Here is a 17,514-nt window from a genome sequence, read left to right on the forward strand (position 1 = left end):
CTATTGCCACAGGCAACAGCAGAGCTACATAGCAGCTACAGGTTTCCTGGAGATGTTGGGGACTGAACCTGCAACCTTTTGCATGCAAAGCAGATGCTCTGCCACTGAGCTATGGCCCTTCCATAGTGGGAGCAGCAGCAGAGCCATATTCTGAGACTAGTTTGAGTTAGCAGGGATCCAGCTATGATATCAACCTGCACTGCAGGAGCTGAGCAGGGGGGAGGTTTCTGGGCACTAAGCCACTACCAGCCTCATCATGCACCAGCATCAAACCCTCTTGCTCAGAGAAGAGGCAGAGAAGCCAGGCAGGAAGGGGAACAGGTGTGCAGGGAGAGCAAGCGAGAAATCCCCCTCTCAAGAAGCAGAAGCAACTACGAAGGATTTCGGGGTGGCGGAGTTTTTCAATGCCAGACTGAGACACTCAAACATACTGCTCAGTGTCCGACCAACAGGCAACTATCTAACACTACAGAATTGGTGCCCCCAAACAAAAACACAGTGGAGAAAGCAAATCCCATTTAGTTCATCTGTTTAGTTCATCCTAGCTGTTTTTGAGTTTACCCATTTGGGATTTCCCCCTCCTAAAGATTTTTTGGAGGATCGGCAAACCTCAGACTTAACTTAAGTTTGCTGAATCTTTCTTCTTGTATGTAAATTGTGTCCTTTTGGCTTTTTCTCTGCAAGCATGGGATGACTTGAATTGGAAATATAGAGAATGATTGGTATGCCTAAGATATTGTATCACAATTTTAAGCAAAACAAACCAACAAGCCATGAATTTTTGGGTGAAACGACATGTTAGCATGCTTAAGCAAGACAGTGTTATTCCCATGGAAGAGTAGCCATGAGAGGCCCAGTCTCGGTAATCAAGGCCCACATCCAGAGCCCCACTGAAAATTGTCCCCTGAGTTGCTGTTCCTCTCCTCTTCAAAGCTGCTGTTTACAAGTGTGAGATATTATTTTTGGTGGGAAACTGGCAAAGGGCTCCAATCTAGATTGACTGCACTTTTTGTGTAAAACGTAATATGGTCCTTTAAAAAGTGTTTTGTGACTGTTTTGTATCAGGAATAGTTTGTTCTCAACAGAAAAAGAACTAGTAGCAGAAAATTGGCACAGTATGCTAATCATTCAAAAGCTGAGTTATAAATGGCAGACTTCACAACTGACATAAGAAGTTACTACTCACCCTGACTTCATATTCGTTATCTGAATAATCCACACTTTGACAGATATAGCTGTATCCTCGAGCTTTTGATGCCAAAAGTAGCTGAAAATGTTAAATCCACAAATTAATGTTTCATAGGCTTGTTAATGATTATTCATGAAAGCAATCACTTCTTTAATTTAAATAAATATTTCTTTACAAATTGGCACAAAGAGGAGGGGGTCACAGTGTCTTTTAAAAGGCCTGCAGTTTAACCACCCCTATGTTCTTTCTTATTGCAGGACAGATCCACATTTAAATCCCATTCAATGCACATTTAAACCCCCTGATTCTTCCAAGGAATCCTGGGAATTATTAGTTCCCCCTCACAGAGCTACAGCTCCCAGCCCCCTTAACAAACGAGAGTTCCCAGGGTTCTTTGGGGAAAGCCATGAGCTTTTAAATGTGTGGTATGGATCTGTCCAAAGTCTCATATCCAGTGTGATGTGGCTATTCACTTCCAACTGAGGCCCTCACTCACCTCGCCTTACAGCCTACAGCAACCTGTTCCTTCTCCATGTCCCTAGCATCCATATCAATCAACAAAAGCAGGATGAGAGCTGTTCACTGGGCCTAGGCAAGCCTAGGCAGCTTAGTGTCCCAAGGTGAGGTGCAGTCTTGCCTTTAAGTGATTGGTTTGTCAAGCACTAGGCATGAGGGTGGCATTGCAGGTGTTAAGGATCATTCATACTGGAGTCTCATAAGAAGCTACTCCACCCCTTCTTCTTCAGAAGGGCAGGGTTCTGGCCTGTGGCCTTTATGTGCAAATCAAAAAGGCAAATTTAAAAAATCAGCTTCTTGTTTCACAGCGTCCCTCATTCAGGCATCAAACTACAGTCAACTAACTCCAAGCCTACAAAACAACAAAACAACCCCCAAAATAAATAGAAATTCTGAAGACATCAGTCTTCCATTACTGGCTAGCTATTTAGTATCTCCAATTCAAGTTTGCTTAAATAAAACTTTCACAAGTGGCTTATAGACTGGGCATAATTTAGAGTGCTCCCATACAGGGCAGGATATAATCTTAACTCAGCTGGACCATAAAACCATTTGGCTTTTCTTTTGGAAGGATGATGTGTTTGATTATGGTTCTGTACCCAATATTAACAGATGGGATTATATTTACAAAATTTCTCTGCTTCATCATTGAACTGCAACAGCGCTGAATACAGTTTTGAACAGGATTTGTAGAACTGACTTTTGAAAACTAGCCTAAAAAAGAATTTCTCCCATTCGAGATAATCTCCAAGATAAAGATAATGGCTATTGAAATACTTCATTTCAATTTAATTTTCTGAAGGTACAGTATTACAATAATGATCTCGAGGAGAAGAAAATTAAATTGGGATTCACAGTCCTATCAAACAGTTGTCTTGTTAATTTCAACTGTTAAAAATCGCTTTAAAGTATGTATGTCACCAATTTAGCCCACCATGTACCAGGTGTTAGGACAAGCATACAGAACACTCAACTGAGCAGTGCAGCAAGATGGAAAGTCTAAGGAAGAGGGAGAGTCCTCCCAGAGCTAAATGGTGGGGGTAGGAGAGCTGCAAACAATGCCAATATATTTCACACCTGGCAATCAATGCGCCCCTTTGGTTTTAGACAGTACATGGGTGGACAAGTCTAAAAAGCCTGGGATGCAGGAGGCACTTGTTCTAGAAGGCTTAGTTTGGTCAGAATGAAGTACACACTTCCAGGGTTAACACTAAATACAATCATACCTTGGGTTATGGCTGCCTCAGGTTGCACAACGCGCTGAACCCAGAAGTACCAGAATGGGTTACTTCTGGGTTTCGGTGCTCGCGCATGCGCAGAAGCACTAAATTGCACTTTGCGCATGCGCAGAAGCGCCGGATCACAAACCCGCGCGTGTGCAGACGCGGTGCTGCGGGTTGCAAACGTGCCTCCCGCACGGATCACGTTCGCAACCTGAGCGTCCACAGTGCATTACTTCTGGTAAATGAGCCACCATAGCCACTAGAGGGCTATGAGAATTTGTGTCCCGGGCTTTTTAGACTCATCTTCCCATGTACTATCTGAAACCAAAGGGGCACATTGGTTGCCTGATATGAATTTTTTTCAGCTTTCCTATCCTACTATAAAGGTTATTCTGCAAGTGCAACCTTCTATCGTGCTCATCATTCTCTAAATCAAAGCGAATCTCTCTCTGCATCTTAGATCATTATTAATGCATTCTTTATATTTTCTAAAACAATTATTTAGATTCAGGCAAATCTGGTTTCAGGCCTAGGACTGAGTCTGCCTTGGTGGCCCTGATGGATAACCTTTACAGAGACCATGCTCCTGCTTCTTGATCTCTCTTGCAGCTTTCAGTACCTCTATGAAATGGGAACTGGAGTCACTGTGTACAGTGGTTCTGGTCTTACCTATGGGACTGAGTCCAGAGAACAGCATTGGGAGATTGCTTTGGCATTGGCAGTTACGCTATGAGGTGCCGAAGGGCACCATTTTATCTCCAATGCTACAGTGGTGCCCCGCAAGACGAAAATAATTCGTTCTACGAATTATTTCGTATTGCGGTTTTTTCGTCTAGCGAAGCGGCAATGACAGCCGCGCTTTCGCTAAACGAAAAAAAAAGACGAAAATTTTTCGTCTTGCGAGGCAGCCCCATAGACTTTTTCATCTAGCGGGGCAGCCTTCCGCAAGACGAATGCCTTCGTCTAGCGAGTTTTTCGTCTAGCAAGGCATTCATCTTGCGGGGCACCACTGTATTACAAATTTATATGTAGTGTAGCCTCAGGCGTTTCCGTGCACTGCTCTGGTTTCGGTGTTCCGTTGCGCCAGAAGCGGCTTAGTCATGCTGGCCACATGACCCGGAAAAACTGTCTGCAGACAAACACCGGTTCCCTCGGCCTGTAAAGCGAGATGAGTGCCGCAACCCCAGAGTCGTCTGCGACTGGACTTAACTGTCAGGGGTCCTTTACCAAGGCTCAGTCTCCCAATCCTAGCACTGTGGTGCTCAATACTGAGGACAAGAGATAAGTGCTCTGCCTGCACCCCAGACAGCCATCTTTAAAGAATTTGTAGAGCTATTTATTCTCCTGATTTGACATTGTGGCATAGTTTGCCACTCAGTTTCTTAGCCTTTATGAATGCAACCTTCAGCAGAACCTAATGTATACAAAATCAAATTATTCCAGTGTTAAATCACACACCGAGACAAAAACAAAAGCCAGTGTAATGATCCCAAAGGCATATTGTGGCAAATCAAAGAATTTATGAAGAGTAATGGATCACTGCCCCCTTCATGGATCACTGCCTTGTCGTGGCGAAGGGGCTTGAATTACTCAGGCAAGCTATGGACAGGTCAAGATGGACAGGTCATAGCGGAGAGTTTGGACCAAACGTGATCCACCTGGAGAAGGAACTGGCAAGCCGCTCCAGTATCCCTGCCAAGAAAACTCCATGGACAAAGACAACAGGCATATAAAAGATATGACGCTGGAAGATGAGCCCCTCAGGTCGGAAGGCGTCCAACTTGCTACTGGGGAAGAGCGGAGGACAAGTACAAGTAGATCCAGAGCTGATGAAGCGGCTGGGCCAAAGCCGAAAGGACGCTCAGTTGCGGATATGCCTGGAAGCGAAAGGAAAGTCCAATGCTGTAAAGAAAAGTATTGCATAGGAACCTGGAATGTAAGAACCATGAACCTTGGTAAGCTGGATGTGGTAAAAAATGAGATGGCAAGAATAAACATTGACATCCTAGGCATCAGTGAACTAAAATGGACAGGAACGGGCGAATTCAGTTCGGATGACTATCATATCTACTACTGTGGGCAGGAATCCCGTAAAAGAAATGGAGTGGCCCTCATAGTCAACAAAAGAGTGGCGAAAGCTGTACTGGGATGCAACTTCAAAAATGATAGAATGATCTCGATACGAATCCAAGGCAGTCCTTTTAACATCACAGTAATCCAAGTTTATGCACCAACTACCAGTGCTGAAGAAACCGAAATTGATCAATTCTATGAAGACTTACAACACCTTATAGAAATGACACCAAAGAAGGATGTTCTTCTCATTATAGGGGATTGGAATGCTAAAGTAGGAAGTCAAGAGATAAAAGGAACAACTGGCAAGTTTGGCCTTGGAGATCAAAATGAAGCAGGGCAAAGGCTAATAGAGTTCTGTCAAGAGAACAAGCTGGTCATCACAAACACTCTTTTCCAACAACACAAGAGACGACTCTACACATGGACATCACCAGATGGGCAACATCGAAATCAGATTGATTATATTCTCTGCAGCCAAAGATGGAGAAGCTCTATACACTCAGCAAAAACAAGACCTGGAGCTGACTGTGGCTCAGATCATCAGCTTCTTATAGCAAAATTCCAGCTTAAACTGAAGAAAGTAGGAAAAACCACTGGGCCAGTAAGATTCAATCTAAATCAAATTCCTTATGAATACACAGTTGAAGTGAAGAACAGGTTCAAGGATTTAGATTTGATGGATAGAGTACCTGAAGAACTGTGGATGGAGGCTCGTAACATTATACAGGAGACAGCAACGAAAACCATCCCAATGAAAAAGAAATGCAAGAAAGCAAAGTGGCTGACCAATGAGGCCTTACAAATAGCGGGGGAGAGAAGACAAGCAAAATGCGAAGGAGATCGTGAAAGATACAGGAAATTGAATGCAGATTTCCAAAGAATAGCAAGGAGAGACAAGAGGGCCTTTCTAAACGAGCAATGCAAAGAAATAGAGGAAAATAACAGAATGGGAAAAACCAGAGATTTATTCAAGAAAATTGGAGATATGAAAGGAACATTTCGTACAAAGATTAACACAATTAAGGACAAAAGTGGAAAGGACCTAACAGAAGCAGAAGACATCAAGAAGAGGTGGCAAGAATACACAGAGGAATTATACCAGAAAGATATGGAGGTCTCATACACCCCAGGAAATGTGGTTGCTGACCTTGAGCCAGACATCCTGGAGAGTGAAGTCAAATGGGCCTTAGAAAGCCTGGCTAACAACAAGGCCAGTGGAAGTGATGATATTCCAGCTGAACTATTTAAAATTTTAAAAGAGGATGCTGTTAAGGTGCTGCACTCAATATGCCAGCAAGTTTGGAAAACTCAGCAGTGGCCAGAGGATTGGAGAAGATCAGTCTACATCCCAATCCCAAAGAAGGGCAGTGCCAAAGAATGCTCCAACTACCGCACAATTGCACTCATTTCACACGCTAGCAAGGTTATGCTTAAAATTCTACAAGGCAGACTTAAGCAGTATGTGGACCGAGAACTCCCAGAAGTGCAAGCTGGATTTCGAAGGGGCAGAGGAACCAGAGACCAAATTGCAAACATGCGCTGGATTATGGAGAAAGCCAGAGAGTTCCAGAAAAACATCTACTTCTGCTTCATTGATTATGCAAAAGCATTTGACTGTGTCGACCACAGCAAACTATGGCAAGTTCTTAAAGAAATGGGAGTGCCGGATCACCTCATTTGCCTCCTGAGAAATCTCTATGTGGGACAAGAAGCTACAGTTAGAACTGGATATGGAACAACTGATTGGTTCAAAATTGGGAAAGGAGTACGACAAGGTTGTATATTGTCTCCCTGCTTATTTAACTTATATGCAGAATACATCATGCGAAAGGCTGGACTGGATGAATCCCCAACCGGAATTAAGATTGCCGGAAAAAATATCAACAACCTCAGATATGCTGATGATACAACCTTGATGGCAGAAAGTGAGGAAGAATTAAAGAGCCTTTTAATGAGGGTGAAAGAGGAGAGCGCAAAATATGGTCTGAAGCTCAACATCAAAAAAACTAAGATCATGGCCACTGGTCCCATCACCTCCTGGCAAATAGAAGGGGAAGAAATGGAGGCAGTGAGAGATTTCACTTTCTTGGGTTCCATGATCACTGCAGATGGTGACAGCAGTCACGAAATCAGAAGACGCCTGCTTCTTGGGAGAAAAGCAATGACAAACCTAGACAGCATCTTAAAAAGCAAAGACATCACCTTGCCGACAAAGGTCCGTATAGTTAAAGCTATGGTTTTCCCAGTAGTAATGTACGGAAGTGAGAGCTGGACCATCAAGAAGGCTGATCGCCGTAGAATTGATGCTTTTGAATTATGGTGCTGGAGGAGACTCTTGAGAGTCCCGTGGACTGCAAGAAGATCAAACCTATCCATTCTCAAAGAAATCAGCCCTGAGTACTCACTAGAAGGACAGATCCTGAAGTTGAGGCTCCAGTACTTTGGCCACCTCATGAGAAGAGAAGACTCCCTAGAAAAGACCCTGATGTTGGGAAAGATGGAGGGCACAAGGAGAAGGGGACGACAGAGGATGAGATGGTTGGACAGTGTTCTTGAAGCTACTAACATGAGTTTGGCCAAACTGCGAGAGGCAGTGAAGGATAGGCGTGCCTGGCGTACTCTGGTCCATGGGGTCACGAAGAGTCGGACACGACTGAACGACTGAACAACAACAACAAAAAAACATTAATCAACAGTTTGATTCAAATACACCCGAAGATACATTTGCTTTTCACAACACATAAAAACCATACAAAATTCAAAACTGTAAATAGCAAATCATATATGTAAAAAGAGTGGTACCTCTTTGAAAATATAGAAGTTAAGTAGAACCATTCCGAAGTTGTAAAAAATCAATAATGAGCGGAACTGGAAAGGCTCCCTTGTCTTCATCCATTTGGGACCAAGCCAAACAGTGAGGAGGTAAAGAGTACTTATAGCCAATGTGGGAAATGGAGACTGCATCAAGGGCCAGTCATCAACGCGTTTGTCTAGGGAAAAACAGACAAGAAATTATTGAGAACATGCTTTCTCATTTAAATTTTCAAAAAGCTTTCAGTTAAATAAGATTCATTGGTATAACTGCAGGCTCAAAGCGTTACATCTTGTATAACATTATGATAAAAATGTGCCTATACAGTGGATGCTAGGGTTGCGAATGTGATCCGTGCGGGAGGTGCATTCGCAACCCGCAGCATTCGCAACCCACAGCGCTGCGTCTGCGCACATGCGGTCACGATTCAGCGCTTATGCGCATAGCACAATTTAGTGTTTCTGCATATGCGCAAGCACCGAAACCCAGAAGTAACCCGTTCCAGTACTTCCTGGTTCAGCGCGGTGCACAACCCGAAAACGCACAACCTGAAGCGTCTGTAACCCGAGGTATGACTGTATACAATTAAGCCAAACAAGTCATTAAAACGCTTTCTGTTTCCATTACCAGTTGTAAAGTAAATTACATTGTTTAAAGTTCCAGCTTGATAACATCAGCCTTGTGCTTCCCACAGTCAAAATGAACAGTAAGAATACTTGATATTTAGGATTAGTGCTAGTCAGCATAAAGTATATTTTCACAACATGGGCCACGCACATGGTAGGAAGCAAGAGTGTGCCTTCTTTCTTCACCCACAGATCCCTCCTCTGAAATCCCTGGCTGCCCACAGGGTGGTGGAGGGCAGTTACCTTTCACATCTTAATCCTTAACTTTGATTCTGCTGATAGTTTTTTTTAAATATAGCTGTGGTATCTGTAAAATGTTTTGTCGGTACCTGTAAGATATGTAAGATCATTTAAATGGGGCCTAGGTATATGGTGCTGGAGGAGACTCTTGAGAGTCCCATGGACTGCAAGAAGATCAAACCTATCCATTCTCAAAGAAATCAGCCCTGAGTGCTCACTAGAAGGACAGATCCTGAAGTTGAGGCTTCAGTACTTTGGCCACCTCATGAGAAGAGAAGACTCCCTAGAAAAGACCCTGATGTTGGGAAAGATGGAGGGCACAAGGAGAAGGGGACGACAGAGGATGAGATGGTTGGACAGTGTTCTCGAAGCTACTAACATGAGTTTGGCCAAACTGCGAGAGGCAGTGAAGGATAGGCGTGCCTGGCGTGCTCTGGTCCATGGGGTCACGAAGAGTTGGACACGACTGAACGACTGAACAACAACATATAAAATCCATTATGTCAATCCACCACGTGATCGAGGCCCATGCACATTAGAGTTTATGCATGTCAAGTGTGCAATCCCCTCATGGGCACTGGGACAGTCTCGCTGGGACTGTGGGGAGGGAAGGCGCACACTCGCTCCCCACCATGCCCCTAGGACAGAGGAAGGGTAGGCATCATTCAAAGTGAATCATCTCCAGATAGCTGAAGGCAGGCAGTGCCTTCTAGAAGTAGGTATAGTCGTACCTTGGTTCTCAAACGACTTAGCTGCCGAACAAATTGCCTCCTGAACACCGCAAACCCGGAAGTGAGTATTCTGGTTTGCGAACATTTTTTGGAAGCTGAAAGTTCTCGAACTTAATCCATTCTGGGATTCCGTTCGACTCCCAAAACCCTTAGCAAACCAAGACGTGGCTTCCGATTGGCTGCAGGAGCTTCTAGATATCTCGGTTGTGAACTACTAGCTGTTTCTTATCTGACTGTCATGTGTGTGTGTTTATGTGTTTATTTTATGAAAAACAAGCAAACATAAACACCAAACAGCTGTCTGTAGTACAAGCAGCACATTTTTTTCCTAGAAAGTGTACCCCCTGAAAAAACAACACTGAGTACAAGTAATTGAGCTAAAGCTAATTCAAACCACAAACAACGTGCATTGCTCTCCCCATCTCCACCCCCAACTTATGGTCCATTGGGCTTTTCACAGAAAAGAGGAATCTATGGGGAAACATGAAAAACAGCAGGAAAGAACAAACAGAAAACTGCTGTGGAACAACGCTTGGGCATTGGACTTGCTATAAAAATGACAAATTTTGCTAATAACTCTAAAACTAAAAGTAAAGAAAGGGACATTCATGCTGATCGCATCCAGTAAGGAAAAAGATACAGCTGCTTTAATGAGGCAGCGCTGAGATGTGGGGTGGGCATGGGTAGGAACCCAAGCAGCACAAAATGACATAAAATACTATTATTATTTATTAAATTTGCATACCGCCCCTTCATCCAAAGATCCCAGAGCAGTTCACAACAGGAAAATACAAAATGATAAAACAAAAGGAAAAACAAAAGGAAATCAATACAGCCCACCCTCCGGCCACAGAAATGCAAAGCAAAGGAAGGAACAACAGTATGTCTGCTCCAGCAGTCCCTTGGGGCCTAGAATGAATTAGTCTTCACCTATTTCTGATATGTATCTGCTTCCGCCTTCTCAAATTGATGCTTGAATTAAATAGTTAAAGTTCTGTAATTGCACCTGTGTCAAGTGCAATAAAATTGATGCACTATGGAAAAAAAAAAGAGTACAGGCATTCAGAATGCCATGGAGACCTTCAGCAAAGCTCGGGTTTTATTTTAGTTTATTGGCTTCTGCAAGCAAATAAATGAGTGCCTTTTCTTTCTTTATTTTATTTATATTAGGGATTGTGGACATTTCTGACAAAAACGGGAGCAGAAATTGCCAGTGGTTGTTTATTCAGCCTGTGTCCAAAATGGAACTCCATCCAGTGAACAACTGGCGTGGTTGCTTTTAGTCTGCAAGCAATACATAATTGATCACGTTTTCTCTCCATTTACATTGTGTTTCCTTCGCACTAAAATGAATGGGGTGGAATAACGTTATGACACAGATGGCATAATATTGCTATGGTGAACAATGAGACAAATAGCGCCGTTTGTGTGGAAGACAAACTGCAGCAGAACAGAGGCAGTGCCGCATGTGGTGAATCTGGGGGAGAATGGAAAGCGGTGCCTTCTTACCTCCCTAATTTATATACTTTTCTGCTAAGGGTACTAAGGTGGCTTAAAATTTATAATATTAAAATATTTTAATTTTGTGTACACAAATTCAGCAATGTAAATGGTTCTGGTAGGTTGCGAGTTAGAACGGTAAAATGGTCAGGAACAGGACAATTCAAGATTTCATCCAGATCTGTCTTGCAAAAGCTTGGATAGATCCATATTGAAATAATGCACACTGAATGTGCTTTTGAACAGGCATATGTTTGTAGTACAGCAATCAAACTGAACAGTAGTAATACAGACACTGGCTGAGCATTGCTAACTCCTCCACTCTTTCCTCTTGTTGCAGAATAAATTGCCCCAGTGTTACCTGCCTGAGATGAGAAGAGACATTCCACTCGCCCCAGCATTAACAGACAAGAGGCAGCAGTTGAGGGGGCAGGGGAATAGTATTATGGCTGGAAGGTTGGTATAGATGTTATCTTTGGTTGTTCCCCTCCCAGTTTGTGGGTTTACAGCTGTAAAATGGGATTATGTCTAATAATAGTAATAATAATGAAAGAGGCTGCTGAAGTGGCGAAACCAGTCTTTTTGTCAAGTGAAGGCATCCAGCCAAGTCTGTTAAGTAGCTTTTTGTGTGAATATACAGGTGATTGGTTGCCACACAGAAACTACCAGCTGAAGAAGCTTCCAGAAGGTGGGCTAAAGAGGGCAGGCCTTGCCCCCTACATCAGCAGTGGGCGGCATCATCAGCAAGTGTCTCACCAAGAGAACAACAGACCAGACTTGTATTGAAACGGGCTGGGAGAGACACAGAGGCTTGGCTTGATCTCTGTGCTGAATTCAAAGCCATGGCTTTGGAGGGCCCCCAATGGTGGAGCAAGAACTGTGGGAGTGTTAATGTTGTGGGCTCTTCCAACTGATGCTCGGCTTGAATATATATGTGTAATACAGGGTGACCCCCTGCTCACTCTACTCACCAACCCTTTCTTCTTGCCTCAGTTTCCCTATCCACAACCAAAATATCCCCCATTCGTCTGCCTTAGTTTCCCCTCAGGTCCATCTCCCTTCTCCATTCTTCTGTTTCCCTCTCCAAGACCACAGTGTGATCTTCCTTCCTCAGCTTCTGAACCTATAAAAAGTCACCATATCTCCCCCCAACTTCCACATACCGTCTCCCCCATCCCCAGCTTCCCGCCAAAAGGACAATGAGGCATCTCCCCATCAACCCAAAGACCACTCTCTCCCCCTGCAAAAGGACAACAAAATTCCCCCTCTCCCTTTTTCTCTTTCATTTTTTTTCTTTCTCTCCCTCCCCTGCCAAGAAAACCTCCCTTGGTGCCAGGGAGTAAGGGAGGGAGGGAGAAGAGTCCCCCCTCAGCAGGTAATGACAGCACCTCCCCTTTCCCGTCCTTCTCCTGAGGAGACCCATTTGAGCTCTGAGGTGGATTCCTGCAAGTCAGATTCCAAGTTTTGGCTCAGTTCATGTGCCTCATGTGCCCCCTAGCAGTAAAGACTGCCATTACAGCATGATACAAATATGTAGAAATAAAAAAAAAAACAAATTGCACAAAGACACCACCGTCTTCAGAGACCTTCATTCCAAGGAAACCAAACCTGAGGTGTGTGCTGCCGCCCATGAATCTGCCACTGCCAGGGATTGGGGTGCATGCAACAATACTTTCTGCCAGACCACAGGAGGAGGTGCTTTGCTAGACTGCTCCATGTGCTGCCTCTGCTACCTCCTTCCACTTTCTATTGCTGAGCAGGACAACCTCCTCCTTCCTCAGACAAGTGTCTGCAGGGCTCTTCAGTCCCCCTACAGGAGGAAGGATTGGACAATGTGGCTGTAGCCAAGAAGTCCTACAGTATCTGAAGCATAGCAGTGTTTCATTCAAAGCTATGCTACTGACACACAAATATATTCTTTTTTTTTTAAGAGGACAATGTGCATTCACAGTTCACAGTGCTGTACTGTGCTGTACTGTGCTCCTCTTTTTTTAATGCCTATCTCTCTTGTCCCATTAGACAAGGTTGAAGCTCTTTGCACACAAAAATCATGATGTGAAGTGCAAAGAGCAACAGATGGCTCACCCTTCTCCTCACTCAAATAGACTTAGATTCCTTAACAAATTTCTGATTTTCAAGCCCTTGTCAGATCATTTAAGCTTAAGTGTGGGGATATTTAGACATGCAAGACCAAGAGGCAACACCCAGCAAAGTGTACAAATTCCAAGTTAATTTCAATTTTTAAATAAGACTGTCGGGGGGGACGGGACCAAGAAACCAAACAAAGATAAATTAATATTCAGTGGACATAAAGCTTTGAAAAACACACATTACAAGGAAGCATTCCATCATTATCCCAGACAATGAGCCAAAACAACTTAAGAAGAACCAGAAACTTACAAATTGTTCTGGTCCAGCAGAACCACAGTTGTAAAAATGATAGCACTACATAATTTCACATTTCTGTTCCATATCATATCAGCTACTATATCCAACACCTTTTAAAAGTTTGATTGCAATGATTATATCTAGCATAGAAACATATCAATACTTTTTTAAAAAAAGTTATTTTAAATTAAACTGTAGAGAAACATTGAAACAACAGAGGCAAAAGGCTATAGTGAGAACTTTGAGGAACCTGTCAACACTTTTCCAAGTGCATAATACTTTTCTTGCAATAGAACGTTTTTTCTAAATCAGCGCCTAAATTTATAGGCTGTTATCTTGCATCACTTAGTTTTAGAGAGCAAACTGAGTAGATTCCTGCCCTGTTTTATATTAATATTCAATTTTTGTTGTTGTTGCAATCATAGTCCTGTTAACTCTGCGCTTGTAAGAAATATATCACAATGTATCACAAAAATCCTATCAAGCGGCACTGTATGTAGGCTAATGTGCATGGCCAGTCTCTAATAAAAAGAAAGGTATCTGATCAGTAACAGAAACTTCCCTCCCTGGGTGTGGTTTGCCATAAAACTCTGTAGGAACTAACTGGAAACTATGGGCAAGTCTTACCTATGTAGCAAGTCCTAGTTGCGATTGCTACTTTATGGTATTAAGGCAGAAATGTTGCAAGGTTTCCTCATAAAATAAGCAACCTTCCCTGTGGGGAAGATACTTTCTGCATATACTTTCTGTTGAGGCTATTGCTGCTAGGCTAAGCACATTCCTCTACCATTCTTCTGAGTCCTGTTCTCAACACGGCTGCAACTTCTCCACAGGAACATCACAAACTGTTTCCATTATTTAAATCAGTCCTAAGGATCCTGAAGTGAGGTTCAACCAACCACCTCCTTTTCCGTGGCTCAAAGTCTTTCTGCTTTATTCCTTTTCTCCCCAGAGGCAAATAAATATAGGCCTCACTGCCTTGTGGCCTTGCCTCATTCTCCCTTCATACATTAAAAAAAAACCCCACTGTTTTTGAATCCCGTGATGGAAGAAAGGTAAGATCTCCTTTGCCTATTCACATCAGGTAGGCGCCCTTGCTATATCAACAAAATATATCAAAAATATAAACAAATATTTTTGTTTAGGCAAGCCTATCCAGACATGTGAAATGTTGACACGTTTTTTTAAATCTCTTCTTAGTTTTACTGTTGATTTTAACTATCTTTTGAATGTTTTCAAATATCTGTTGTTAACTGTTTTTACTGATAATTTTAAGTTTTTACTTTTTTCTGGCAACCACTCAGAGGTTCTTTACAATCAAGCAGTATATAAATTTTGTTAAATAAAAACAAACAAACAAATAATATAAAAACAGAATAAATAAGTTTCGAAAAGAAATAAGAGCTCGATGTGCAGTCTTAGTAGTATAGTCCTTTAGGCTGCACACGGCAGCAAAAAGCCATAAGAAATAGCAGAGAATAATTGGGGAGAAGGATGGTGAAAAATGGCAGTCCCTATGGAAGTGCAACCCAATATATGTTTACTCAGAAGCAGGTTCCATTTTATTTCCCTAGTGGGACATAACCCCATATAAGCATTTTAAGACTAAAGTCTTAAAGGTCAATTTCACCTTTGATACCAATGCCTTTTTTGTTTAGCGCTAAGTAAAAGATTAACCATAAACGCTATCCAAAATGGGTGACAAAATGTCCCTGGGTTGGAAAGGAGTGCCTATGGGTTAATCTGCCTGATGTATCACTGAATACAACAACAACAACAACAAAACCCAAGCCTCTAAGGGTGCTTCAAGGCAGGTATTTATTGTGGGACAGGTGCTCCTTATGTATGCAAATTCATTGCAGCATGCCACATGACATCATCAGTATTAAAATGCCAGCCCATATTCAATCCTACCCCATTTAATTAGGATTTCCCCTTTCCCAGGGAAATCTGACATGCTTCCAACAACCCATTCTTTAATATCTCAATGACCTTGTCAGGGAACTGTCCCCGGCGCAGCGCAAGGTGGTGGAAGGGCTCTCGGGATGCTACAGAGAGCCCCGGCCCCACCTGACCAGCAGCACCTCATCTGGCAGCAGAGGAAGCAGCGAGGCTTCCAGCGGGGAGGCACATGGGTTTCAGGGTATGGAGGGAAGAGGCTCTGAGGATGCTGGAGAGACCTTGCACTCCTCTCGCTCAAGGGGCGAGGAAGGGGACACGCAGCTTCCGGCACCCCAAAGGCGTTGAGGGGTGAAACGAAAGGCTGGGAGGCGGGGTTTCTGTATACCAAAGTTCTTTTGTTGGGGTCAGAACCGGAAGGGGCCATTCCCGGATTCTGATGATGCTTGATACAGACATGAACTTATTAGCTCTGCACTGTACATAGTTTGCACAATAAAACTCTTAAAGGAAACTCGGAGTTTTGCCTGCTTACTCATGAGCAACGAACAGAGGACCTTACAACCCTGCAATATAAAGCCTCCATCTGAAGCACCCTAAGCAAGGATGTAGGGATGGTGTCATGAATTATCTATCTATCTATATATATATAGGTATTATGTTACTGTTCCGTTTTTCTTTTCTTTTCAAGTCAGATTTTCCACAATCTCACAAAAGTCAGAAGAAGTGCAGTGAAAACACAGAACGACAACATCTTATGGATGCTCCATAAAACAAGAATGAACAAATCCCGTGTTCAGTTGCATGAAGATGCCTTATAGTCACATATAGATTTCAGTTTTGCTTCCACAAGGTGTCACATGAGCGTATCAAGTCAACACTTAAACTAAACAATGCCTCCCTTTCGCCTATCTATTGTGATAATCTGCTTTATTTCTGTCACACAGATCAGGGATGCAACAGGTTATATTGCAGAAACTGCCAATAGTCTAAAAGTCTGGGTCTGGGCCCTTGTCTCACACAGGAGTGCCACTGCACATTCCTAGGCACAAAAATAAATGATGCTTATTAATGGTGACCTTTGTTTCACCCCAGCCTGGTATCCTCTAGCAGATCATGTCACTGCATCATAGGAAAAAGTCCTATTAATGTAAAATTTCATATTTTTTGCAGTCTTCAATTGGAGTTAAAAGAACCTAGTAGTCTTCCCTTCCAAAAAGGCAAGGAAAGACCCCACTTATGGGTCTCTATTTTAGTTCATCTTTTAATCTTAAAAGTACACTGTCCAATGAAGAATAATATGTTCTGAAAGGGCCTTGGGATAGTTTGCATAAAATTTAGTAATTGGTGGACTGCAATATGGAAGCTTTATTTAAGGCACAAATTGTTTCCAGCTTTTCTTACAACTCTTACAGTCATACAAGTACAATTGTAAATTAGCTGATAATTGTTTTTCCAAATCAGTTGTTCTATAATAAAACAGATTTGGGAAAAACAAAGCATTTTCATTTGTGGGTTAAAACACATGAGCAAAGATTACAAAAAGCTATTGTGTTATGTGCATCTGTCACTTTGTTTCATGTTTCTCATAAAGGAACTAATTCAAACACTCATCAGCCCAGTAAATTTGTTCTTAACCTAAATTATAGGAGATAAAATCAGAATTACTCTTACATCTTTATTTTCTGCTCTGCTGAATGGACAGAATACATGACTATAAATTTTACAAGGCGGGTTGGATGACATAGGAGCATTTGTAAAAGTTCACAGCTACAATATACTAAGAAATTAGCCACTTCTGATGTCAAATGCATATATTTGCTTCATTTGACAATTGCCTATGCCTTTTCCTGATTAGCACTGATGGAGTGACTGAGTGGTTCAGTGGATTAATGCATTTGTCTTTCAAAGCCTAAGACCCAGGTACTAATTTGATCACAAGCAAAATGGCTGCGTTGTTAGGAAACGGTTCAAAACAAATCACATATGTAAGTCTAGAGATATATCGGCTCTCCTTACATCGGTAGACTATGAGTAAGTTGTATGGCTAATATACCAGCTACAATAAGTATGTTCAAGCATTAATTTTCACAATGTGCCAAAGGATGAATGGAAACTAACTCTTACAGTCAGTGTAATAATAACACATTGGTAAATGTTCTATATATTTTGTAGTCAATGTATCAAAATTTTAATAAAATGCTTTAGAAACCCATAATCGTATTTTCAAAGCATTGTAAGTTTGGCCTATGAGAAAACTGTGTTTCACCTTCCAGTGCTCAATATAGTAAAAGTAAAAAATTAAGAAATATTA

The 17,514-nt window shown here is 42.3% G+C and overlaps 1 protein-coding gene across 1 annotated transcript in view; it reads right to left on the reverse strand.

The window, feature by feature from the left end:
• ELOVL4 (ELOVL fatty acid elongase 4) overlaps positions 1 to 17,514 on the reverse strand; it is a 47,901-nt gene that overhangs the window by 15,420 nt on the left and 14,967 nt on the right. The window contains exons 2-3 of the mRNA XM_033143289.1: positions 7,807 to 7,994; positions 1,187 to 1,267 (exon numbers count right to left, since the gene is read on the reverse strand). Coding sequence (XP_032999180.1) covers positions 1,187 to 1,267; positions 7,807 to 7,994 — 269 coding nt within the window. The remainder of the gene's footprint in view (positions 1 to 1,186; positions 1,268 to 7,806; positions 7,995 to 17,514) is intronic.

This window comes from Lacerta agilis, chromosome 3 (assembly GCF_009819535.1).
Source record: "Lacerta agilis isolate rLacAgi1 chromosome 3, rLacAgi1.pri, whole genome shotgun sequence".
NCBI lineage: Eukaryota > Metazoa > Chordata > Lepidosauria > Squamata > Lacertidae > Lacerta > Lacerta agilis.